The sequence below is a fragment of the Phyllostomus discolor genome, chromosome 1 (genome assembly GCF_004126475.2).
Source record: "Phyllostomus discolor isolate MPI-MPIP mPhyDis1 chromosome 1, mPhyDis1.pri.v3, whole genome shotgun sequence".
Classification (NCBI taxonomy): domain Eukaryota; kingdom Metazoa; phylum Chordata; class Mammalia; order Chiroptera; family Phyllostomidae; genus Phyllostomus; species Phyllostomus discolor.
Window position 1 is genome coordinate 163,431,290 of NC_040903.2, and position 27,037 is coordinate 163,458,326.

At 39.7% G+C, this 27,037-nt stretch overlaps 2 protein-coding genes across 2 annotated transcripts in view; one reads left to right on the top strand and one right to left on the bottom strand.

Annotated features, from left to right (window-relative positions):
- Positions 1-8,033: 8,033 nt before the first annotated feature.
- TMOD3 (tropomodulin 3) overlaps positions 8,034-27,037 on the top strand; it is a 66,269-nt gene continuing 47,265 nt past the window's right edge. The window contains exon 1 of the mRNA XM_028506873.2: positions 8,034-8,233. The gene's annotated coding sequence lies outside the window, so the exon portion shown is untranslated. The remainder of the gene's footprint in view (positions 8,234-27,037) is intronic.
- Positions 9,358-10,033, bottom strand: LOC114492528 (ubiquitin-conjugating enzyme E2 L3-like). The gene has a single exon (XM_028506874.2). The coding sequence runs from the start codon at positions 10,016-10,018 to the stop codon at positions 9,554-9,556; it is 465 nt and encodes a 154-aa protein (XP_028362675.1). The 5' UTR covers positions 10,019-10,033; the 3' UTR covers positions 9,358-9,553.

The following is a 27,037-nucleotide window of genomic DNA, read 5'->3' on the forward strand; positions in this document are numbered from 1 at the left end:
CCTAAGTGAAAAATCTCATTTATTTGTTGAAATTATATAAAGTATAAGTGTATAGTAATTATTGAATAAATAAAATGCTATAACAATTGCTAATTGTTAAATGCTTATATTCAAAGTCAATTGAAAATAATTAAAAAGTATTAAGAACTTTTAAGTTGATAAACAGAGAAATAGGTTGACAGTTACTACAAATACAGAGATGGTATTAGGTAGGTAACTTAGGAAGACCATTATATTTTTAGCCAGTAAATATTTACAAAAGTTAAATAATAATACAAAGAAGAATAAGCAGAGATTACATCATAACTCTGTTCTTTGTGGAAATGTTTGGTGTACCTAGCATTTACAGTGTAAAACCAGAATTTAATTCTTATGTAATTCCATTTGGGACACAGATCTTGTGCATCCACTGTCCTCGGCTGAGGTTTGACTCTGTCGAGACCACAGAAGAGTCGAACAGCTGACAGAGTTGGGAAATTATCATTTCTGTACTTGTGTATATTGCATATAATGTTAGTATACAATGTTAAACTTTATAGTTTTAGCACAAACATTTTAAGTAAGGATATTAAAATAATAATTTAAATTTTGACATAATACTCTAGGTTTGTCTATCCTAGAAGTTTATTATTTGATAGTGATATTTGTGAGTAACTTGGCTTCAGCTGAAAATGTAAATTCTCAGCTCTTTGGAATTTGGCTGAAATGCATATTTAGTGCACCTCCAGTGGAGGCGTAACAGGGTATGAAAATATGAGGCATGTCAAAATTAATTCCCTCTGGTGGTGTTAGGGAAGTCTGAGTGAGAAACAGGCATTTGAGATGGACAATGAAACACGAGGCTTCTAATGGGTTCAGGTCGGGAGTGATGGGGAAGGATATTTCAAGCCAGAGTTTGTTCGAATTCTCTTGTGTATAATTGTATGCCCCAGCCATGGTATTTATCTTCTGATTCCTACCTTCCACTGTTTAACTAACTCCAATCTCCCAGAAGGAAGTCCTTACCTCTTAGTTTCAAGTGTATGTCTTTAGCTTAAGTTTTTCTCAGCTCTCCCATAAAATACATTTCTAAAAAATACTTAACTGTATAAAGGAAACCATTTCCTAAAGGAACCTTGTGATAACAAGAAAGTTGCTTCAGGCATTAATTTGCATATGATGATTCAGTGTGACCTTGCTTTATGAGTTCCTCTAGCTGCAAGTTTAAAAACAACACTAATTAGGGCTTGTGATATATTGAGGAGAACTACAGTGTTGTTTTATCAATCACTTCCATTATAACACAACTCTGAAAACTAACAGAACTGTTCTCTGCCCCTTCCTCAAATATTTTACCTAACAGTCTCCGATTTGTTCTCTTTCATATGTTGAATTTAAACTGTTTTCCATTACTTGAAGTGGGATTGCATGCATAGGGGAGTGGTGCCATACCACTTCTATTTCGGAGGATCACCTTTCAGTGAGTAGGCTAATGCATCATTCAGCTTCTGCTAGGTCAGTCTGTATAGTCAAAACAAACCTAAATTTCAGTTTACTTCTTGCTCACATTACATGTCAGCCCCTGTATTTGGCTGAGGCTCTGATCCATGTGAAGTCTCATTCTGAGACCCAGGAAGGACCATCCTGTGTTTAGGACATGCCGTTCTCTTGGTAGAGGGAGGCAGATAAATGAGAAATACAATGACTCAAAAGCTTCTGTTCAGCCCTTGCTGGTGTGGCTCAATGGATTGAGTGCTGGCCTGCAAACCAAAGGGTTGCCAGTTCAATTCCCAGTCCGGGCACATGCCTGGGTTGTGGGCCAGGCCCCCAGTAGGGGGCCACATGAGAGGCAACCACACATTGTTCTTCTCTCCCTTTTTCTCCCTCCCTTCTCCTCTCTGAATAAATAAATAAAATCTTTTTTTAAAAAAGCTTCTACTCAGAGCTATCATATTGTCACTTCCACTCAACATTTCATTGGCCTAAGCAAGATACAACATTTGTTTGAAGATAGAAGGAAAACCCCATTACCAGATCAGGGGCACTGCATGTCACATGGCAGTGCGAGGGGCTGTCTTTTCCTCAGAGAGCAGCAAATATTTGAAACATTTCAATCTACTACAGACATTTAGTGAATTTACCTTTTCACTTTTTTTTTAAGATTTTATTTATTTATTTTTAGAGAGGGAAGGGAGGGAGAAAGAGAAAGAGAAACATCAATGTGTGGTTGCTGGGGGCCGTGGCCTGTAACCCAGGCATGTGCCCTGACTGGGAATCGAACCTGCGACACCCTGGCTCACAGCCTGCACTCAACCCACTGAGCCATACCAGCCAGGGCTTTTTCACTTCTTTATAGAAATATAATGTTCAGGTTTTTCCTTTTATTTTTCTCTACAAGAATTGTGTTTTTCTAACTATAAGCTAATAATGGCAACCAATAAAATATAGCCCTTTTGAAAGAGAATTCCGCCAGCATTTCAGGGTGAGTTTCACTGAGTCTTGTCCTGTGGAGTCAGCTCTCTCATAGCTGGCGTTTCTGTCTGCATCAGGTCACTGGCAGGCATTTACCGGCAAAATGAGAACTGAAGGGAAAAGGAAGGATTCAATATTCATTTATTTATAAGCGTTATTATTTGAATACCTACTATATGTCAGACACTGTTGCAGAAGCTAGGGATAGAGGGATAAACAACACTGTCTTTTATGAGCTTATACTAAGTACATAAACAGGATACTGTTAGCTAGTGACCTGTGCTGTGAAGCTCAAAACGGGAGAAAGATTGGGTGAAGTGATCATAGAAGGCCTTTCAAGAGTGAAATGTGAGTAGAATCTTCATTAAAAGCAAGGCATGAACCATGAGTATTAGGGAGGAAAGTCATTTTCCTGTGTAGTGCAAAAACCTTGAGGCAGCATACATTTGGCAGGATTGTGAAGTCTCTTGGGAAGGCCAGTGTGGCTGGAGCAGAGTGAGAGAGTGGGGAGGGCAAAAAATAGTCATGTAAGGACTTTCAAGGGTGGTTACTTGGGATTTTATTCTAATATGATGGGAAGCCATGGGTGGTTTGGAGCAGGAGGGTGACATGATCTGATTTGTTTTCAAAAAGATCATTCTGGCTGCTGTTATAGGGAATAGACTGTAGCAAAAGTGAAAGCACTGAAAAGGGTTCTGATTTTTTTGTTTGTTTGTTTTACATTGTTATCCAATACTAGGATGTTATTCTTAACACCCCTGGCCCCATATGTGTTATTGAATGTACATGTTTATAGATTCATGTTTGTAAACCTTGTGATTACAATACGGTAACATTTGTCTGAAGAAAGGGGGGAAATCAAACACCAAATAACATTATTTTGCAAAAAGAAACTAAAATAAAATTCAGACGTTTGTTAGGTAAACCTTAATATGAATAACAAAAGGAGGATATATATATATATATATATATATATATATATATATATAATGTATGCCTAAACCCATATTGGAAGGTCAGGAAGGAAACTTGTAGATTAATTCAATCAGACACTGCATTGATAGCCATTTCTGCCTACAAAGCAAAGCAAAAGGAGCCACATTGCAAAGGGAAATCCTCAAAACGAACCCTATCTGAACCTGGTTGGTGTGGTTCAGTGGATTGGGTGCTGGCCTGTGAACCAAAGGGTTGCCAGTTCAATTCCTGGACAGGGCACATGCCTCGGTTGTGGGCCAGGTGCCTGGTTAGGGGTGTGCAAGAGGCAACCATGTTAACGTTTCTCTCCCTCTCTTTCTCTATCCATTCCCTTCTCTCTAAAAAATAATAAATAAAATCTTAAAAAAAAACCCTATCTGGATGGCCATGGTCCTCTGCTTTGTTTAAGAACTCCACTTTGTCAGTTTCCCCTGGAGTGATGGCCCAGACGTGTAGCAGGAACTCACAGAAGACTTGCTAGTAAGCCAGAATACCTGTATATTCACTTATAATGAAAAATAGAACTATAAAGTGAACCAGATGTTAATTTCATCCAGTCAGTCAGAGTACCATCTTCCTGTGTTGTGTTAGAGAATTTTTTCCTGTAGTTTGGACATGGTCACAGGTTATTTCACTTTAAAGGATTTGATGGGATTTAGGAGACACATTGATCTATTTAACAGTGGAATGCACACTAGCATCTCAGTCAGGATACCTATGCTTTATTACTAGATGTGTGTGACCTTATGCAAATTATTGTACCTAACTTGCCTAGATCTTAGTTTTCTCATTTGCAAAAAGAAATGAAAGATACTAATACTTTCTTTTTAGGGTTATTTTGAGGATTGGAGAGCTATTATAAGTGAAGTGTTGGCACACTGCCTGGTGTGGATTAAGAACTCAATAATTATTAGTTGAACCTGAACTCTGTAGGAAGTTGCTCTCAGAAAGCTATTATCTCCAAGAATATTTGAGAAAGTGATTCACTCTAAAATGCCATAGAGGGACTTCCAGTCAAGAAGGTGACATAAGTAAACACAGCTTCCCTTCTCACACAAAAACATGAAAATTACAACTAAAATATAGAACAACCATCACTCAGAAACATTGGAAACTGAGTTGACTGGGAGTCTGACAACTATGTAAAGAAACTACATCCATCCAGATTGGTAGGAGGGCTGGTGCCACACCCACATGTATTAGATAAAAATTTGGGTGGGACTTCTCTGGAGTGAGGAGTCCCAGCCCCACACCAGGCCACCCAGCTCAGGGTTCCAGTGCCAGGAAGATAAGTCCCCCTAACTTCTGGCTGCAAAAAACCAGTGGGGTTGAGTCAGTGGAAGGAATTTCTGGAGTTCCAAGTAGTTCCTTTAGAAGAACCCACACACAGATTTAATCGGACTCATCCCCTCTGAGCTCCACCTCTGGGGCAGCAGCCTGAAAGGCACCAGTGGCATACAGGGAAAACCTGAAGTGTCTGACATCAAGGCAAGAACTGGGAGACAGCTTTATTTCACACAGAAATGCAGACCATTGTCCCATTTCTGAACCCTCCCACAACAGACCCACAGAGCTGGTCGGCTGGTGCCATATCTGAGACTCCATCAACCTGGTTAATACTGTCTGCCCTGCCCTGGAGATCCCCCGACTCAGTCCCACCCAACTTACCAGCCCACCCAAAATGCTTTTTGATATGAATGGCTGGACTTGGTTTATGCTTCACAACTTCCTAAATCCTCTCAAATAAGCAACAGCCAGCCTCAGTGAGTCCCCAGCACCTATACCTCTTGCTAAGGATCCCCAGGCCCAGCACTAGCAGCAACCAGCCTAGACTCACCACTTGCCTTTGGCTGGGAATCTCCAAGCCCAGCACAAGTAGTAGCCATTTCAGATGGTTGTATAGCTCAGGCAGGGTGTCCCTTGGCAAAACACAGGTGGGGGCTGACATTGGCCTGTACCACTTGGGTAACCCCTGGGGCAGTACACCCAGTAGACAACTGCAGACCACATTGGAGCACCACCACACTGCGCCTGCACAGCTGATCCTCCATGGAGGGTGGAGATTGGTGGTCAGTGGTCACAGCCAGTCCTTGCAGCTGACTGGCCTGGGTAAATCCCTCCCATTGACCTGCCAACAGTAATCAAGACTCAACTACGAGAGGAGGGTGCACCCACCCCACACAAAGGGTGCACGTCAAGTACCAAGCCTGTGTGAGAGGGGAGGCTGTGCCATTGGACCCTACAAGACACCTACTATATTAGGCCACACTACCAAGACATGGAGTCAAAGCAGCTCTACCTAATACATAGAAACAAATACAGGGAGGCTGCCAAAATGAGGAGACAAAGAAACATGGCCCAAATAAAGGAACAGATTGAAACTCCAGAAAAGAAGCTAAACAAAATAGATAAGCAATCTGTCAGATGCAGAGCTCAAAACACTGTTTAAAAGGATGTTTAAGGAACTTAGTGAGGATCTCAACAGCATAAAAAGATCTAGTCAGAAAGGAAGGATATACTAATTAAAATAAAGAACATTTACAGGGAAACAACAGTAGAGTGGATGAAGCTGAGAGTCAATCAATGATTTGGAACATAAGAAAAAAACAACCAATTGGAACAAGAAGAAGAAATAAGAATCCAAAAAAAAAATTAGGATAGTATAAGCAGCCTCTGGGACAAATTCAAAGGTTCCAACATTCACATCATAGGAATGCCAGAGGAGAAGAGAAAGAGCAGGAAATTGCAAATCTATTTGAAAAAATAATGAAAGAAAACTTTTCTAATTATGTGAAGGAAATAGACATGCAAGTCTAGGAAGCACAGAGAGTCCCAAACAAGATGGATGCAAAGAGGCTCACTCCAAGACATATCATAATTAAAATGAGAAAGGTTAAAGATAAAGAGAGATCTTAAAACTAGCAAGAGAAGTTAGTTACCAACAGTAGAGTTTCCATAAGGCTGTCAGCTTACTTTTCAAATGAAACTTTCTAGGCTAAGAGAGATTGATGAGAAATATTCAAAGTCATGAAAAGCAGGGACCTACAACCAAAATTGCTCTACCCAGCAAAGATATCATTTAGAACCAAAGGGCAGATAAAGAGCTTCCCAGAGAAGAGCAAACTAAAGGAGTTCATTATCACCAAACCATTATTTTATGAAATATTCAAGTGACCTATTTAAGAAAAAGATCAAAACTATGAACAATAAAATTGCAATATATACAAATCTATCAACAATTGAATTTAAAAAAAAAAAAACAAGAACAGAGATAGACTCATGGATACAGAGAGTGTTTCAATGGTTGCCAGATAGGAGAAGGTTGTGGAGGGATGGGTGAAGAAATGAGGGGATTAAGAAGTACAAATTGGTAGTTACAGAAAAGCCATGGGGATGTAAAGTACAACATAGAAAATGGAGGAGCCAAAGAACCTACACATGACCGATGGACATGAACAAAGGTGTGTGGATTGTCTGAGGGGGAGTGTGGGGTACTGGGTGGAGAGGGACAAAGGAGGAAAAATTGGGACAATCACATAATTAACAAAATATAATAAAAAATAAGATGCAGTAGAAAATAAGATGCAATAGCTACACAATTTAATGTTGTTGGTCTTCTAAGAGTATTTGCAATTTAGGAAGATTTTTTTCTTAAAAACTCCAAATCATCAGTTATCTTTATTGCTGTGATTAGTGGGTACCAGTTGCATGAAATTCCAGGATGTTTACTTTACCTAGGGTACTTCTTGCTCCAAGTGAAGAAGTAGATGCCAGGAGAGGTTTAGCCATTAGTTGACTCCCACTCTAGAACGTACCTCAAGGAGGCATTTTAGTCCTCCTCCTGGCTATATTTTTGTAGGAGGTGTATCAAAGCTGAACAATACTCCTGGGAATGGTTTACTCCTGAAAAGCAGGGCAAAAAATTCCGAATGAGTAAATGAATGAATGGAAGGCCATCGCTGTACTCTCTCCTCAGAGCCACAAAGGCAGTCATTCACTACCCTCATGTTCCCTTCCAGGCTACCCATCAGTCCCAGTTTCCTCTTTTGAGCAGCGCCTTCTCACGTTAGCCCAGCTCCACCTCCAGGTGCAGAGTTTGACGTTGGAATGCGAGAAAGGGATGGGCCGAAACTGCTGGAGAATGCAGGTGCTGGCGCTGCGACATCATCCCTGGTTCCAGGCCTAAAGAAATCACTACAGTCACTATGTCCTTGAGATGACACACTCCTGATTTATGTCCCTCTTGTGCCTTAGTTTTTGTTTGTTCACTAATCAGTTTTTTATAGCAAGTTTAAAGGACTCGATGTCATGTCCTTGCATTAGCTACTTCAAGAGCACATACAATACAAACCCTGCCTCGTGTGTCTCTTTAGTAAAACTCAAAGAGGGAATTTATACAGTAGAGTTTCTAGCTGCTGCTCATAGCTCCTAGAGGGTTGAGGTTAAATATTTCCACGAGTAAAGAGCGTTGTCCCAGGCTGGAGTTAGGCCTGGTTATCCGCAGCTGTTTCCATTGTCTTGCAGATCTTTTGTAAAGACCCGGGTTCTGCGCTGAGCTTTTACACCTTCGCTCGAAACTACAACTCCCAGGATGCCCTGCGACCTCAGAATGCGCAAGCGCGTGGGTGACGGAGGTGGGGAACGAGCCTCACCGACAGCGCGGTCGAGTTGGGGCTTCTGCTCGCGGTGGATCCGGCAACTCCCTGGGAGGCAGACGTAGGCAAGACCGGCGGGTACTGGGAACCGAGCTGCAGGCAGTCCCCGCGGGTCTGTGAAGTAGTCGGTGTCCTCAGCGGGCGCCAGTCAGGTGGGTCCAGCCCGGTGCTTTCCAGGAAGTCCGTCTACAGGCGCGGGCAGGAGTCGCACCGGCCATGGAGGCTCTAGAAGGAGAGATTGCTGCCTTTCAGCCGCCTGCCTTGGTCTCCTTCCCTACAGGTCCCTGTCGGGGAGCGGGGGGACGCTGAGGGCTGCTTCGGGACGACCGTACCGGGTGGGGCCGTGGGGCGCGCTGGGCGTCGCCTGCAGTGGAGGCGCGCGAACCCTGAGTTGATGAATCAGTTGGGGGCCCGGCCTCCCCGGGGTCGGAACCGGCCCCTTCCCGGGACTGGTCGCAGTGTGCAAGCTCTCGGTGCCTATCCGTCCTTTCCACTCCACCAGGCTTAGCTCGGGGAATGACCATCTTAAAAGGGCTTTCTCACCAGTGCTCCTTCGAAGGCTTCTACTTGTTGAAAGTGGAAAGGGGGAAAAAAAACCCTTAGGGCACACCCTTTTTTTTTTTTTTTTTCCAATTGAAATCTGACTTGTCTGGCGTTTGCCGTTTTGATCTGCCTGCTCTTAGAATAAATTCCTGGCTTCCGTGCAGTGCAGCTGGGTCCGGCTGTGAAGTTTGTATATTGATTTCTTTTGAGGACGTGACTGGGTCGTTAAATTTTTGCCTACGGAGATTGGTATGTTTCCCCTGCAAGCTTGCATTCTGATTATAAACAAATGAGAAACAGCCGCAGGACTTTTGTTTTTTGTTTTATGTTTAGTTAAGAATAGCGTTTCCAACTTGCCCTTGGCTTCTCTTAAAACCAAAAGTCATCTGGTAATGAACACTGCAGTAAAACTTATCCCAGGAGGTCATACTTGAACAGGAAATAAGTCTGTGGAGATTTAAATTAGTTATGTGCGGTCTCCCTTGGTTTGTAACATTTTCATGCAACTCATGTTTCTTTTTTCTCAGAATCCTTTAGATTAGTTTTTCAGCAGATTAGATTGATTAATTGGCCTGTCAAAAAAAAATAAGCTTAGAAAAATAGTTTTGTTCAGCCTCATTTACTTGTGGTAGTCTCTTCCTAGTCCTAGGCAACTTTTTACCCTATTCTTTAAGAGCCCTCAGTCATTTTATTGTAATACTTAGAATCCCCTTTCTTTTTTTTTTTTTAGAACATCTTAAATTTTTAATCCTTTCTTTACAGGTCACCTATATCACTTTTGATGAAGAAAACTGTAGAAAGTTAGTAACTGCCACAAGCGGACGCCAGGCGGTGGCACATGTCAATTTCCCACAGTCTTGCTTTGCCAGGTGTCTGAATGCACTGCTCAGGTCTCTGCTCACACTTGCTGGGGTCAATCACAGCAGATTTTAGTCCACAGGTCGCTTTTCCCCATATTTCTTTGTAAACTTTTCAGCGTTCTTACAGAATTTTTTACGGTCCTTAGAGTATTCTTCAGCTAGGTCAGCCGGAAGAGGTTGCTCCGGCTTGGGGTGGTTCACCAGTGCTGTGAGGGACTGGATTACTTGGTTGGTTTTGGTTGCTGGCTTCCAGTTTTCAGCACTCATTACTGGCAGACAGACCTGCCCCTTTTCATCGATGTTGGGGTGATAGATCTTTGTTTTAAATGTGATCTTCAGTGGTTTGAATGGGTACTCTGCTGGAAAGTTGATTTCGAGTCTGAAGGCCCCCTTATCACATGGAGGGTTGTCAGGAACAATAAGCCCTTGCCAAGTCAATAAATTAGCTTCATCAACCTGGATGTTACGGAAGTTTTTCATTCCACATTTGCTGATTTCTTCAAGCTCCTTCATCAGCCTCCTGCTGGCTGCCATCTTGGATCTGGTAGAATCCCCTTTCTAACACATTCTTACCAAAGGAACAAAAAGGGAATTAAAATATCACATCCAATATACCGTATTTTGCTGTGTATAATGCACACTTTTTGCCCAAATTTTTGAGGGGAAAATAAGGATGCACATTATACATAGGTCATACTAATTCTGTATCTAAATAAATGTTTTTAATTATTTATGCTTATGCATTAAGTGTAATTCTAGAAAGCATTTATATCCATATGCAAAATAATACTCTTGAATTTGATAATTGGTTTTGTTTCTAAATACAAATAAATAAAAAATGGAAGTGAAAAATTGAAAGAATTTTTTCCTGGAATTTTGGGCTAAAAACATGGGTGCACGTTATATACAGGAGCACATTATACACAGCAAAATACGGTATTATAACTTTCAGGTTGCTTACCAGGATTTCTGGCTTGTTCATCTTTAAAATGAGGTTGTTGGACCAGATGACCCCAACATTATTCTGGTCCTAAACATCTCTGATTTTTAAAAACTCATTTATATTATCATTCAAGAAACATTGGCCACATGTGTCATTCCAAACCCTGTGCTAGGCATGAAGGAATAAAAATAAGTTCTGGAGGATGTTACTGACCCACTCAATTTCCTTTAATCATATTTTTATGATTAATTTTAAAATTTTGTTACAAACCCTTCAGGCCAAATTACTCTATAATTCACTTTACCTGAAGTTAAATACGAGCAATTCAAATCCCATTACAATGATCGGGTTTCACTCTAATCAGAGATTTTTGAAGTCTCAGCTACTGGCCCATTTAAATAAAACACAAGCTCTGTACAACAGAAGGACTTGAGTGATGTAGGGTGGTACTTCTCAAATATGAACATGCATAAGTCACCCAGGATCCTGTAGGTTTGAGGTAGGGCCCTAGAACCTGCATGCCAGATTGGGAATGCCACAGTTACCTATCAGAAAAAAAACTGAATATCAAGGGTTGGGAGATACTTCAGGTGTTCATATAATGTCAATTTAAAGATAAGTGCTTATAGCTTTGATATTACATACATAGCAATGGCTTTTTCCAACTCAGTTTTAAAAAATAATCCTATTCACTCTAACAAAAATAATTGCTTTCGCAAGTTTTTTCTGTTATTTCTATTCTCTCCTTTGCTTCTCCTTTCTCCTTGCTGAATTCTCGCAGTGTTTTTTCCTCTCCCATCCTCTTCCACTCTCAACTGTTTTTACTCATATTAATTCAATAATTCATAGATTCAGCATGTGTTTTGCCACATCCTGTACAAGTCATTGTCTTAGGCTTGTGGTAAATACAGACTTTAAGACACGTTTTTTGTCTGAAAACTTTCTTTGAGTTTAGGCGTGTTTACCTGCTTATAGTTCAGAGAGATAGATATAAGAGCCATCTGTAGGGAGTAAAAATGTGGTAGGAGTTCAGAAGGGGAGATCTTTTACAGTTGTGGGGATAGGAAACAAATGAAATCATCTTTTTTCCGCACACTGATCATCTGTGTCTTCCTAGGCTATAGTCTGTGTATTGTTTGAGTGTATGTGTCATAGCTACAGTAGAATACTGTATAATTTTGTAAATTCATTTATTTGGAACCTGGGGTGAAGTGGGTATATGAAAATCAACTAGATCTGAGCAATATTACAGGGAGGGTGAGAGGTGGTGGGGATAAAAATATACCTGGATAGAGACTAACAGAGGGAGGGGAAAGAGGAAGAGTAAGGAAGGAAGAGAAGGACCCAGTAACAAGGAGGAGGAAAGGGCTCAGGCGGGTTTTCAGGGGTCAGTCTGATGTACACTGCTCTTGGTATTTAGGCTGTGTTATCAACTTTTAAAAGATCGAATTAGCTGCCAGACTTTCTTCATGCTTTTCAGTTCCCCTTCAATTTAAATATTATTGGCTCCCTCTTAATTAAAATAATTGAGGAGGGCATTAGTTTCTAGGCTGTTATAGCGGTGAAAGCACTATTGGCTGTCATCGATCTTTGTTGCTAGCATTTGATTTACATGCCTTATTCTCAGTTTTATCTCAGGCCTCTAAAATCACAACTATAAAATCATATTGGGAGGAAAATGGTATAAAAAATAAAATTCTACTGGACCTCTGACGGTCCATTGGGTACATGTATTGCAATCCTGAAGACTCAAACTTGATTTTCTATTTATGAAAACTTAAACATGAACACATACTTATATCTGTCTACCCACATTTGTCTGTAATCCATTAGGTTATTTGTAATAAGGAATAGAGATGTAAATAATCCAAAGTGGCAAAAATTGAAAATGTATGTATAGCAATATTGAGCAAATGTATTGATAGCAATCTATATTGCTATATAGATTTCACTTGAAACAAAGTTTTTAACCTATGCCTTGAAGCAGTCCTACTTTGTATTTTTTTATGAGGTATAATTAAATTCAGTATAACGCACATATCCTGAGTGTCCAGTTCAAGGAATTCTAGTAATCTTATACAATGTAACTTCTACCAAAACAAGCTAGAAAACTTTTACTTTTTTTCATTTTTTAAAATATATTTTATTGATTATGCTATTATAGTTGTCCCATTCCCCCCTTTATTCCCCTCCGCCCTGCATACCCCCTCCCACCCACATTCCACCCCACCTTACATCATGTCCATGGGTTGCACATATAAGTTCTTTGGCTTCTACATTTCCTGTACTGTTCTTAACCTTCCCTTGTCTATTTTGTACCTACCATATATGCTACTTATTCCCTGTACCTTTTCCCATCCCCCGCACCCCTTCCCTCCTTTCCAGCCATTTTCCTCCCCAGCTTCCTCCAAAGGCAGCCACTTTGATGCTGTATTTCTGATACCATCAATTTGTTTTGCCTAGTCATGGGCTTCAAATAAATAGGGTCATGCAGTAATTTGTGCTTTTTTGTGTCTGGTTTGTTTCATGTAATGTTTTTGAGATTTATCTGTGTTTTATATATGTGTTTTTTAATCAGTGATTATTCATCGCTGAATAATATTCCATTGTATGAATATACCCCAGTTAATCTGTTTTTCTCTTGATGGATATTTGGTTTATTTCCAAACTGGGCAATTATGAATAAGGTTGTTATGAACATTCTTTTACAATTCTCTTTTGGATATATGTTTTCATTTCTCTTGGTAAGTACCTAGGAGTGGAATTACTGAGTCATAGGGTAGGTAGATGTATGTTTAACTTTACTAACAAACTGCCAAAGTGATTTATGTATGAGTTCCAGTTGCTGCATTTTTTTAAAGATTTTATTTATTCATCTTTTAGAGAGGGAAAAAGAGAAGGAAAGAAATATCAATGTGTGGCTGCCTCCTGCGCGCATCCCCCACCCCACACTGGGAACCTGGCCCACAGACTGGGAATTGAACCTGTGACCCTTTGCTTCACAAGCTGGCACTCAAGCACTGAGCCACACCAGCCAGGCCTAGCTGCTCCACATTTTTAATGTCATCAGTATTTAGTGTTGTCAGTCTTTTTTATTTAGCCACATTAGGTGTGAAATGGTACCTCTGTGTGGTTTTAATTTGTCCATTCTGGACATTTTATATAAATGGAATCATGCGATATATAGTTTTTTATTACTGTCTCCTTTCACCTTTATGCACTTAACAGTTCATTTTGAAAATCACTGAAATACATGTAAAGTATATACAGGTAAAGTTCCTTCAAAGATGTGCATCCTCTTCCTGTAAAGATATTTCCTCTGCTACATACACTCTAACGCCTACACACACTCAAGAACACAAACACATCAAGACAAACTTACACACAAACACATCAAGACAAACTTACAAACTAAGGTGACTGATGCCCAGAGATAACCCTTTACAACAGTCTTGTATCTGGCTTATCTAAGCACTGTCACTACAAGAACGTCAGGTGAACGCGATTCCTGACGTGTGTGGGGCAAGGCGAAGGCTGGTCGGGCAAGAGTGAGTGAGAGCCTGATGGCAGGTTCAAGTTACTTAAAGCGACTTCTGGTGTTTAAGGCAATTCCCAGAACTTCTGGTTAAGTTTTTTTTTTTTAACCAGTTAACAGTTGTCTAGTAGGTATATATTTAATGTGTATGTAGATCTGCATACAGACTTGTAGGTAGCTCCCTAGCCTATTGCACAGAGCAAGCCCTTTCAGCAGGATATTATTAATCATAAAGTAAGGGATTTGCATCTGGGAAATTATCACCAACGAAATGTTTTGTTTCCCTGTGTGTGGGGTTATCATTTTAATGTGGAATTGGTAAAGAATATTTACTTGATATGCACATTTGTGAAATGAGGAGGGCCTTCAAATGTACACGTTCTAAGTCTGGCATCAGCAGCCCTTACCCTGGGGCAAACGTGGCACAATTTGATATAACACCAAGATTTATTTTCGTCCATGGTGGGTTCATGTTAGTATTCTTAAATGACTGCTCTTTTTTCTTTTTCTCTGTAATATGGAGACGGGGGTGCTATGGCAGGAGGGTGGGAGTGTTAAGGAGGTAGGATGGGGGCACGGAGGTGGGTAAGAAAGCTTTTTTTTTTTTCCCATTCTATTGGGAAATATCAATGAGTATGTGATTATTTGAAAGTTGAGGCCCTCTGCTCACCCACTCCTTCTGTTTTTCTGTTGTTTGTCCCTAATATTTACTATTTCTTGGAGAAAATCACAGAGCTATACACAGAAATGAACAAGAGATTTGCACATTTTCCCCTCTGCAAGGCCTTTGGTACAGCTCGGCCCTTCTGTTAGTCATCAGTGCACCCTCTACACCTGCCCCTAGTTTCTTGAGCCCCCGGTAGCATTCCTCTTTGTCAAACTGTCTCACGTCCTACCCTCCTAAGACATAGGACAACATCCCAAGTGAACTGGGTATAGTTTGCTCTGCCCCAGAGAACAGCACTTGTCACTGCATTCAACCCCTTAGCCTTCCCTCCTGCCATCACCTCTTTTCTTCCTTTTCCACTGCCACAGCCGTAGTTCTGGCCTATACCTTTCAAGTAGGACACATTTCAAAGAAATGTTGGTTTAACAGGTTGCTGAAAGACATGGAAAGATTTGAACGTGAGAAAAAGGGGAAGGCGGTACTGTATCAGGTGTGATGGACATGTGATCTCAGGGCTGGAGGCAGAAAGCATGGAGCTGTGTTTGCTTCCTTGGCTGTAACGCTGGGCGCTGCAGAAACACTCCTTCCGCCTCCCTTTTCTTCTGATCCTTTCCCTGTCTCCTTTCTCCTGTACTTTGATCTGTTTGCTTAGTATATACTTCCCTCCACCTCTATTTAGCTAAATCTATCCTTCTCTGACCACCACCCACAGCGATCTCTGAACTTCTGTAGCACTAATTTCAGTACTATTTTTTGTCAGTTAATTACATATTGCTTTGTTGTTGTTGTTGTTTAAGCCTGTCTCATTTGCTCACATAGAGTGTATTAATCCAGGCTCTCAGGTCTCAGGGAACACAAACCCACTTAACCTAGCCTGCCAGGAGGGATGGTGGCAGGGCTGGCAGTTGCAGTGGTCGTTACTGTGTGGCGAGGAGCTCCCCGGAATGACCTGCAGCTGCGCCCCAGAGCAGGCACCAGGGAAGTCCCTGTCCTCCTTCCTCTGTCTTTGTCTTGCATGGACTCTCCAGCTTTTTTCTGTACCTTTCTGTGCCCCTCCAGAATGTTAATTTGTTTTTTAAAAACTGTGTGCTTTATGCTATAATCATGATTACTGAGTTTACTCTCCAACCTTGGCACCTGCGGCAACTGCCTCCCTTCCTCGCCCTCTTCCGTTCTCTCCTTTATTATACATTGGCTTTCTCATGGCTTCCCCCCTTAACTTCAGCTTAAATGTGACTTTGGCTTGCTGTGATGCTGCCTCCAGACTGGTTAGTATAGCTCGCAGCTGAGGTTTTGTTCCCAGCTTTCTAGATTCCTGGAGAATTGAATGTTACCTGTCTTGCTTGGGTTGGGGGTAACCCCTTTGCCAAACATCTGTGAGGAAGAGGGCATTGTTATGTGGTTGCTTAGGCTGTATTTGTCACGGAGCCTGCAGTATGGTGGTCCCAAACAAGGGGATTTAGGGTTGATCGTTCCCAAACATGCTTACTTTGGTACCAGAGGTCAGGTATCTTTTTATGTATCTGTACTGCATCCGGTAGATTAACAACTAAAAAGTAGGTGTGTTTCTTATTTAGTATCTGTTTATTGCCATGACTTGCTGACCATTTGACCATTATGATTAACTCTTGGGTATAGTAGTCTAATCAGCAGTATTTTTAATATTTAAAATACTGGGTTGGCCAAAAAGTCCATTATGTTTTTTCCATAAAAGACACATTTTTTTCATTTTCACCAATAACTTTATTGATTTGGGTATTTGGAGTATGTCCGGCTATCTCCTGCTATTGGCTTCTAGTGGGTAGAGGCCTGGGGTGCTGCTAAACATCTTCCAATGCATAAGACAGCCCCACAGCAAAGAATTATTTGGCCAAATGTCAAAGTTCCAAGAACTTCACAAACCACTTTTGACACAGTCGATAGGTCACAGCACCTTCTCCATACACTGCACAAATCTTTTTTGTGTGTTTCACTTGTGTTTTCAGCTTTCTTGAAATAATTAAGCATAATAGGCTGAAAATGTTGCATATCTTCTTCCATCTTCAACATTAAAATGGCTGCACAAAAATTCACCAATTTTGATAAGTTTTTTTATGCATGCTGACATGACAGCTGTCATAAAACAATCTAACAAAATTGTTTCAAGTGAAGTTAAAGACAATTAAGCACTACTAGAGCCTAAACAAACTTTTTGGCCAACACAATAAGTTCAGGTTCAAATTTATATTCACTATTGAGAATTTACATGTCCTTGGTCAGACTCTTTAGCCCTTCTGAGTCTTAGTTTCTTTATTTATGAAATGGGGGTAATTATATTTTGCAGAGTTATACGGAGACATATATGATAAACTACCCGGCATATAACAGGTACTCAAATAAAAATTGATTCCTTTGTTTTTCTCTCTACTATATGGGAATATAGCACATGGTCTCTTTGTTAATCTGAGAAACTCAGGTAAATGAAAGAAATATGTTTCTAAGATGTAAGAAAGATACAGACACTTTTATTCTGTCATTTAAAAATGTTTAAAATTGGTGTCATAACTGTTAATTTTAGAACTATTAATCCTGCACCTCTGTTTTGGGGTTGTAACTATGCTCAGCAACCTCCTCTCCTTCTCTGAATTAAATTAAGTTGCCCTTCTGTGTGGCTCGCCTGATTTCCCTTGTTTACTGTCACAGGAAGAATGTCCTTTAGCCTTCTTTAGAAGAACCTGTGCCAAAACAGACCTTGTGACCCTGGGGTTGGTAAACCAAGCTTCTTGGCCAATAACAATGATCTCTCAGACTTCCCTTCTTTCTTAGTTCTGCTTTTTCAGTATCACATCTTAAATGCTGCTTTTCTTTCTACCTCCAACTCTTCCATTTCTTTTTTTCCCCACAAGCTATCTCCTTTAGCTGTGTGGTTTTCATTATTTCAGTAGTTTTATATAGTTTGGATTTCATTGTATGTATACATGTATTTTTAAAAGCTATATTTTGGCAGTTTTCATTATCATGTATGGTGAACTCTCCTAACTTAATACGGAAAAATTAGAGTTTTTGTGCCAAAAGTTTTGTGCCTTCTGTCTTAAAACTCCAATGAAAACCTGTGAATACCCCCTCTTTACGGGGTTGTTCTTGGATGCTTCACCACATGCAAATCTCCAGCTCAAATCACCAAAGTTTCTTTTTTAAAACAGTTTTATCAAGGTATAATTTACATATCATAAAATGCATCCATTTTAAGTATACAATTCAATAATTCCAAGAACTTTTCCCATCAAAAACTCTTTGGGGTTCTCTTTGGTTATCTCCTGCTATCTTCTGAGGGGATAGTCATCTTGCCCTTTTCCTTTTGTCCCCAAGATCCCTTGCGGTGGGTTGTGTGGATGTTGTTCCTGGCTGCATGTGGCTCCGTACAAGTACCCCGTCTGTTGGCTGCTGCTTCAGTTACTCATTCTGGATACGATAGCACTTCATTAAGAGTGAGGTTCTCTACAGTTGGGACACGGGGTCGAGGTGGTGGGGCAGTGCCATTTTCTTAAAGAATGGCCCCCCTCTGCCTGACTGCCTAAGGGAACGTAGTATCTCTTTTTAGGTGTTCTCTACCTGGTGAGAAGTACGTCTAATTCCAGGGCACACCGAATTTCTTTGATTGGTTCTGTATTTCCCACCTCCCACGTGAGACATCAAGACACATTATGCAAATTGTAGGCAGGTGCCTCTTCAAATATAACTGCTTCCCCATGTTAGTTTGAAAATTAATGTAATTGCCGTATATGTGCCCAGGTCCCTGAGATTGTTTAGAGTGAAACCAGTGTTATACCTAAAAGTCACAAGTGTGCTGCTTCTCTGAAGGTGTGTACAATATGCCTTCACAATGTAGAGGGAGGCATGGTCCATTGAGGAGCATGCAGTCATACCAGTTAGGGCACCAGATACCTGAATCAAGTATTGGGACAAAATGGTATAGTGTACCCTGCGCATTGTAACCTTCAGAGTAGAAATGAGAGTAATTAGTTAGGGCCAGAGGAGCTAGGAAAGGCTTTGGAGAAGAATGTATTTGAGCTAGTCTTTGAAGGGCGTGTCGAGTTTGGGTAAGATGGAAGGGTGACGTTTGGGGATGGGGTAGGAGGATGGTTGAAGAGAAGTGCACACTTTCCCACAGAGTTGTGGGAAACAAATGATGTAAAGGTGTCACGGTGAACTACCTAGGATGTTTGTGAGACCTGGAGGAAGCCAGGCTGTTTAAGAGCAGAGCATTCTTAGTACTAATTGTTATTGAAAGTAAGAAGGTGGAGTTTTCTAGGATCTCCTGAGAAACTGTCAAACTACAAACACCTAACAAATAAGAAAAATGTCTGAACAAAGGGTTGATGTGTAAAAGCCCTGTTTCAGGAAGCAGAGTCAGGTGACTATGATCAAGATCTTCGGAGCAGGAAAACATGAGCCTGAGTCAGCCCAGAAGTTTATTTGTCCCTGGGGGAGAGAGTCTGGTAAAGCATTGTTTTTACTTCCTCTCTTTATGAGGCTCCAGAAATTTGACTAGGTCCAGAGACATGGGGCTTTGAAGGCCTGCTCAGAACATCAGAAAAATTAAAGTTACTTCTCTTGATGTTTGATTATGGAAAAGGAAAAAAAACACCCCCAAACTGGCCTCAATCCCAGTTTCAGAGTTTACTTGGTGGGGGAGGGCGGGGTTTGATAATCTTTTTTTATTTCTCTTCCCACAACCAGTAAAAAAACGAACAAAAAACAATCAACTTAGGTACAAGGATCCAATATTTTAAAAAGCACAGTGCAGAGTGCCAGAGTTTCAATTATATAGGGACTTTGGTCCCAAGCTGTGGAATTTGAGAGACTATATAATTATATGTCACTTAAAATGAGTTTTGCTATTTGTCTCATAGATTGTTAGTCTTTTTTCTTAATGTTCTGAAATTCTTTTCCTTTTCATTGAATTTATTGGGGTGACATTGGTTAACAAGATTATACAGGCTTTGGGTGCATAATTCTGCCACACATCATCTGTACACTGTATTGTGTGTTCACCACTCTGAAATTCTTTTCGTAGGGTTCTTTGATAGCTAATGCTTTTATTTTGCTTTTCTACCAAAGCACTTTTTCTTATTACCGGTATTTGCGTGTGGTATGCATAATTCAAAAGTCAGAGATGGTATTTGTTACTGTTTTTTCATACATGGTGTCACAATGCAATAAGCGATTGAGTTCTTTAAATTAAAAATAAAATAAATGCACATGATACAAAACTCAAAGAACCACTAGATACATAGTGAGCACTTTTCCTATATCCTTGGCTCTCCAGCTGGTCTCTGGTTTTGTTTGTCCTCTCAGAGTCATTCCCAAGGCATGTTTTAAATGTTGAATGATCTTAGACTTTTAGATTTGGAAGGATCTTAGGGGTCATTTCTTTATCATTACATTTCTTGTGATGTTAGAGAAAAGTGGGTCAGATCTGAGGAATGGATGTGGGTAAATAATGGGGTTGGGTGGCCCTTCCAGAATTCCTTACATTATCACTGTTTGAAACTAAATCCTTTATGAAGCCAGTTTCCCAAAAATCTCTTTCTAAATTCTAAATATACTTTTTTTTTTCTCTTAAGGTTTTTTCTAATATTTTCTAGTACTGCCCTATTCTTGAGTGTCTTGGTTTTCAAATTTAATTAAAGTAAAAGCAATATTTAGATGCTTTTAAATTTATTTAAAAAAGAAAATAAAGAACAAGGCAGAAATAAATTAGTACTTTAGTATTTTTACTGTATTAGTAAAATTTATATCTAATTTGTGATTTTTTGCATTCATTTCTATGAATTATGATGTAGTGAGAATTCATGTTGTCATAAAAACATTTTTAATTTTATTATAGGAGGATAGGAAATGATCTGTAGAAATTTGTTCTTTTTAGTGACTTTAAAGGAAAGCATTTATTACTATGGTCATTCCACTTTAACCTTTTTTTTTTTAGTACTTAACCACATTGGCCCATGTTTGACTTCACTGTTAATTTTTTTGTTGTTTAATCTGTCTTGGTTTTTCAAGTCACCTTCCTGAAGTATTTCATGTTATTGTTTTTGTGCTTTTCTAGCATGATTCAGCTTTCATATTTTTTCTTTCTTAAATATTGTTCCTCTTAGCAGTGATGAGAATAAGTTAGCATTTTTCTCCCCCCAAAATATTGGGTTAAATAATGTTTTCTTAAGATCATAGACTTGGAGGTAGAAGAGAGAGACCTGAGCCCCCTGAGCCCAGGGCTAAACAAACAGGCTTCACCACTTCTCTCTCCTCTGTGGGATAGTGGCTGCCTGAGGGCCAAGGCACAGTCAGCACCCCGGGGGAGAGGCTGTTTGATTTGCAGCGTGTGTTATGGACGTGGAGCTGTCCATTTTCAGAACCAGGGCTACATTTTGGGGACATGAAGAAGTCCATATTCAGAACCAGGGCTATCTGTGTTTTGGCTGTCTCAAATAGCCTAGGAAGCTGAGAAGTGAAGTGGCCTACTCAAAATCACAAAGCCCATAATTCGTAGATCTGCTCACCCCCCAGTTCAGTGCTGGGAGCTAAGTGCTGGGCGCTAAGTGCTGGGCTTTTTTCTCTGGAAGCATTCTGGTATTCTTTCTGGATTTTGTTTTTCTTTTCAAGTGAGAATTGAATTCTGTTAGGTACTTAAGTTTGTCAGAGTTTGTTTGGGAAGGACTCAGAAGTATTCATTAGGCCATCTAATGATAGAGAGGATTCTCATTATTTTAGCAAAGAAAAGGGGCTTGAGTTACAGCTAGCTAAAATTTAGAAGCTTTCACTTATCTTTGAGACTGTAGGCTTTCCCCTTAAATGTTTAAAACTTGCTACCATCTTATTTCCGTTACAATCTAACCAGACCCATTCTCCCCCAACAAGAGTGAAAAGGTTGAAATTTTATCAGAAAGAAAGACTTTTATTAAAGAGAGATTGTTGGTTCATAAGACTTGGCCTGGAAGAACTAAACCACCAGTAGCATGCCACAGGGTAGGGGGATGCTGAAAGAGCTTTTCATTTTCAATGGTTATCTACGTTTTAGCCAGGACTGTGCAATTACAAACAACTCGGTACACACAGGTGGCAATAGTAGCTATATATACTGTGTGTATATGAGTATTTATTTTATGATCATTGACTTGGTAAATCTTCATATTAAAAATATCCTCTCTGATAATTTCCACATCTTGTGGGCTTATTTTGGTGGTTTAGATTACTTCTTATAATCCCTTAGAACACTTTCTTCCATGTTTTACCAAAACCTTTTTTAAAGTCTGTAGAATGAGGACAGCTTTCATACAAAATATTTGATGCCTTATTAACTGTAAGTAATCAAATCTGCAAGTATTGCCAACTCCAGTCATACACATCTGCATCTACACACACGCTGTTCAGTGTAGTTGATTTCTCCCAGGGTCGTTTCCTCATTCGGAGATATGTTTTTCCAAATAAACAAATTTCTAGTTGAATAATGGTGCAGTTCTTAATCTCTGTTGTGATACAGATGTTGACATATAGAATTGCTAGGGGTAGGGTTCTGCACACCCTCAGTGTAAACAGGAAGTGGAGAAAGAGGGGGCATCCCAGTGGTGGGTTCTGTTCCAGGTGCCTCGCAGGCTTCCATCATCTCCAATGATGGAAGGTGGCGGGAGAAGGTCTGAGGGAGAATCGGATTTGCTTTCACTCTGCACCCAACTTTTCTGGTCACCACTTGTGTAAATAGAGAGAGAGAGAGTTATTCAAAAGAAAATTGAAAAGCATTAAGTTTGTTCTTAACATTTAACATTAAATCTACAGTTCAATATTTGTAGTCTCTGTTCCTTGTTTGTGCCATATCTTTGATTCTTGTGATCTCTTAAATTCCAGTTTGAGAAAAAGGAGACTTAGAGCAAAACCCGTACTATGCAATTTTCTCAAGTTCTTTTCCTGTCATTCCCATGGTTCCTTTTCTCTCTGCATGCTCTACCCCTTCAGTCCAGTGCCTCCCCTCCCCCAGAGCAGTACATTAAATGAAAGAGGCACTTAATAGATATATACAAATAAACATATTTATATTGATTTGAAGGTGGGGAAATTGGTAAGTTTGAAAAAGGGAGAGTTTTCTAGAAGTAAGTGAAAAATCTGGTCTGAAGCCCAGGAAATTCATAAGAGATGAAACTCTTGTTACCAGTTACCTTTTGTTCACTGCATAAAATTCAGCTTGCTTTTAGCATGGTTTCTTTTAGACCTAGCCTCGCGTTTATTTTAGGATTTTGTATTTAGTCCAGTGCTTACTAACTTAGTGGATTAAGAAAACTCTTGCAAGAGGAAGAATGAGTCATAGCGGTACTTCCCTTTGGGAGAGAAAGAGAAAAGAAAACCTCAGATTAGTCTCCATTATATACCTGGATGGGTTCAGCATTTCACTTGATGGCTGAACAATAATAAGCTTTCCTTGCAAGTCAGCTCATATCATATTTGGTTTTATCCACAGTATGACTGGTAGAAGGCTCTTTTAGGTTAATCAGCAGACATAAAGAGTTCTATAACCTTATTACCCTGGGAGATTTCATTCATATGATGTCATGTCTATTTTAAGATTTTTTTTTTTTGCTTGTAACAACTTTTAGCAAAGCTTCAGCATTTCCTAATGTACCTAGTCTATTAAACAAATAAACAAAAAAAAAGAAAGAAAGAAAGAAAGGAGAAACTGGGTGTGTTAAGGGTGTGGCTATTGCGCATTTGTCTTTGGTATGCATAGACTGGGCTCCTCTCTGACCTTACCTTGTGTCTCTGATGCTGCAACTCCACCAAAAAGAATAAAAAGAGGAGTCAGCTAGCACTAGGAGCTGCTGTGGCTGCTTTGAGCCGGAAAAGGAAGTTGGGTGCTCACAGGGGAGCCACAAAGTCTCTCAGTACTATCTTATTCAAAGAGTGGTTTTGAAGTGGTATGAGTAACATGTTAACTATTTTCTTATAGTAGTCACAGATGTGACCTGGCTGCTTTCCACCTGAAGGTTGTCCTCACTGCCTTGGCTAGGTGGCTTAGTTGGTTGGAGCATCATCCCTACACCAAAAGGTTGTGGGTTAGATCCCCAATTGGGGCACATACAGGAAGCAACTGATCTCTATCGCTCCCTCCCTCCCTCCCCCCCCCCCACCCATAAAATCAATACACATATCCTTGAATGAGGATTACTTTTTTTAAAATTTTTTTTTAAGGTTGCCCTCAGTAACTTGCTTCCAGTTAAACCTCTTCTTGTCTGGGCCCTACCAAGTTTTTCTGGGCTGCCCTGAGACTTCAGACTCTATTTTCCTACCTATGCTTTGGGGATCTATAGATCTCAGTTTTTTAAAAATTCAAGATGTTGTCAATAGCAATAGCAGGAAAGACAGGGCCACTTAGCTAATCTCATACATGGGTTGGTTAGTTCCCATGAAACCTTTACACAGTATTTTCTTGAATTCTGCATGCAAAGCAACTACCTCACTCAGATTGCCCACATTTGGGTCAACCGTAGCATCCCAAGAACTCCACAAAACCCATTATTTAGTGTACTGTCTTTTAGGCTTCATTGTGTAGAAGAGTCAGTGAACCAAACAGAGGGATAGGTTTAGTATCCAATTTATTTCCTTTAAAAATGGTCTTTACTATAAAAGTAACAAATATTATATACAATTAAAATAAAATGGTTTTCATTTTTTAGAAGTAAATACTGTGTACATAGTGCTTTGGATGAGGTGGACACAAAGTACATTTTTTGGTTATAATTAGTGTTATCTAGAATCATAAACTTACAAAAAGGAAGTGACCTTATGAGACTTAGAACTCCCTTGCACTTGAGGAATCTGCTGCGCACCATCACTGACAGATATTCCTACTCTTTAACAGAGCCAGGGATAGACAGATGACTTTCTTTATTCCAGCCTTCTGCGACCAAGAATGTTTCTCAAACCAGCAGAGATGAAACTCAAGCCTAACATTCAAGAGGGGAGTATTTAGGTGCTTTTAAATGTTAAAATTTCCAGGCAGAGATCACTTATTTTTAAATTGTTTCCAGATTAATTCTGAAGCCAGATCCAAACCAAAAAAAGGAATGTTGATTTGAAATTTTTAACTAAAGCAAATTGAAGCAGATACTTAAGATGTTATTGGATGGTGAACCATAACCAGTTCAAAAGATTACATGGATATTTATCTAGAGGGAATACTTTCATTCCAACTATTATTATCTCACATATATCAACATGAAATACTTTTATTTAAAGATAAACTTCCGTAATCACTAAGTCTTCTTTGCCTTGAAAGGATAATGAGACTACCAGCCACTAGTCACTGTCTGGAACAGAAAGACAAAGGGAGAGCCGTGCTGCTTAGGCACAGTCTCTGTGAGCAGGGATGACCAGTGTCTTACATGGGTTTTTTGGGAAGCCTGGAATTCCCCAACTGGCAAACTTTTCAAAGCCATAGTGACGCCACTGTAGAAGCATGATTATTTGGGTGTCTTTTGATTGGTTGGCTGACACTTAAGAGTAGTGTTTACTGAAGTGAACCTCTCTGTAATTGGCTGACCTTTGGAAGTGAGAAGCTGAAGGTGATTGATTTGCTTACGAAGGTAAATTGTTGAGTTTTGTTTGTTTTTTGATGACTTGTTAAAAATGGCTGCAGAAAAATCCTTTTCTATGTTTGTGGGAACTTTAATTTTCAACAATTAAATACATATAATTAATTGTGCAATGCAAACATATACAGCAGGTCCTTGAATAACATTGTTTTGTTCAACATTGTTTCCCTTATAACATTGAGAGGGTAGTGTAAGAACTTAACTCTTGTTTATATCAATTATCCTATTGGTAAAATTGGTTTCATTATATGTGTTTTTGCCTGAAGTTGCAGAACTTATTGATGATGTTAAGTGAGGACTTAGTATATTTAAAAAAATTTTGAGGCACAATTCCAGAGTAAAGGGAGAAAATCTTAAGTGGGCAGCTTAATAAATTTACTTAATGTCTATACTTGTGTAATTACAACCCAGTTCACAGCACATTTTCATACCCCAGGATGTTCTCTAGTGTCCCTGCCTTATCAATACTGCCTAATAGCTATTTCCCATGGGTTAGTTTTGCCTGTTCTTGAATTTTATGCGCATGAAAGCATGTAGCATTCTTTTATGTCTGGCTTCTTATATTCCTGTCAACATAAGGCATGTGAGATTCATTCATGTTTTTGTACTTATCAGTAGTTGCTCTTTATTTCTATTTATGGCTGTTCCACAATTCTTTTGTGTATTCTGTAATGAACATTTTAGTCATTTTCAGTTTGAGGATATTATGAATAAAGCTGCAGGGAACACTTTTTACATCTTATTTTATTAACATAAATAAGCATTTCTCTTGGGTATATAGCTAGGAATGAACTTGCTGTGTCATTATGGTATGATGTATGGTATGGTTGTTTAGTTTTAGTACATACTGCCAAATAGTTTTCCAGTGTTTGAATCAATTTGCACTTCACCAGCAATTTATGAGTTTCAGTTGCTACACATCCTTGTCAACACTTCAGCTAGGCCTCAAAGAATGTGTAGGGGTTTGATTGTGGGCAGAGGTAGATGAGAAAGAATGCCTTAGTTCCAGAGAGAGGGAACAAAAATAAAGGCATAGAGACCTAAAGAATTCGTATTTGGAGTATAGGCCATGTAGTTGGGGGATGGCTGGAGATAATATTAGAAAGCTGTCTAGGACGAGGATGTGAACTTTGTATTTTATGCTGAGGAACTTGAACTTTATCTTGTATGTCAGGGGTTGGCAAATTTTTTTCTACAAAGGGTCAGATAGGGAATGTTTTAGGTTTTGCAGACCATCTGTCCCTGTTGCATTTATTTAACTTTGTCATTGTAGGAAAAAGAGCAGCTATGGACAATGCATGTGACTACGTTTCAGTAAAACATTATTTACAGAAACAGGTAGCAGGCAAAATTTTGCCCACCAACACTGTCATTAGCCTAACACTGCTGTAGGTAACAATGAGGTCTTTTTAAAAAATTGTTTTCTAAGTACAGCTTTCTCCATTTTCCCCCACCCAACCCATCCCCACCTCCCACCCTTGATCTTAACTCCTTTGGCTTTGTCCATGTGCCCTTTATACACGTGGTAATATGAGTCTTATATAGGGTTTTTGAGCCAGAGAACAGCGTCACATGCGTTCACTAAAGAGAGAACAGAGAAGGGTCTGAAGACCCTGAGCCTGCCCTCGAAGTAGTGATGAAATGGAGGTGACACCTCATGTAATGAGAGAATATATTTCTGAAACATGTAATTCCAGTTTTGGTGTTTTGTTTTTACTGTCAGTGTCAAGACCTTACCCTCTCTCAAAAATATGAAAGTGGAAGAAAATAGGTAGAGATCCAACAGGGG

Bases quoted from the DNA above. Each gene is read 5' to 3' on its own strand.
- LOC114492528 (XM_028506874.2), bottom strand. From the start codon at position 10,018: ATGGCAGCCAGCAGGAGGCTGATGAAGGAGCTTGAAGAAATCAGCAAA.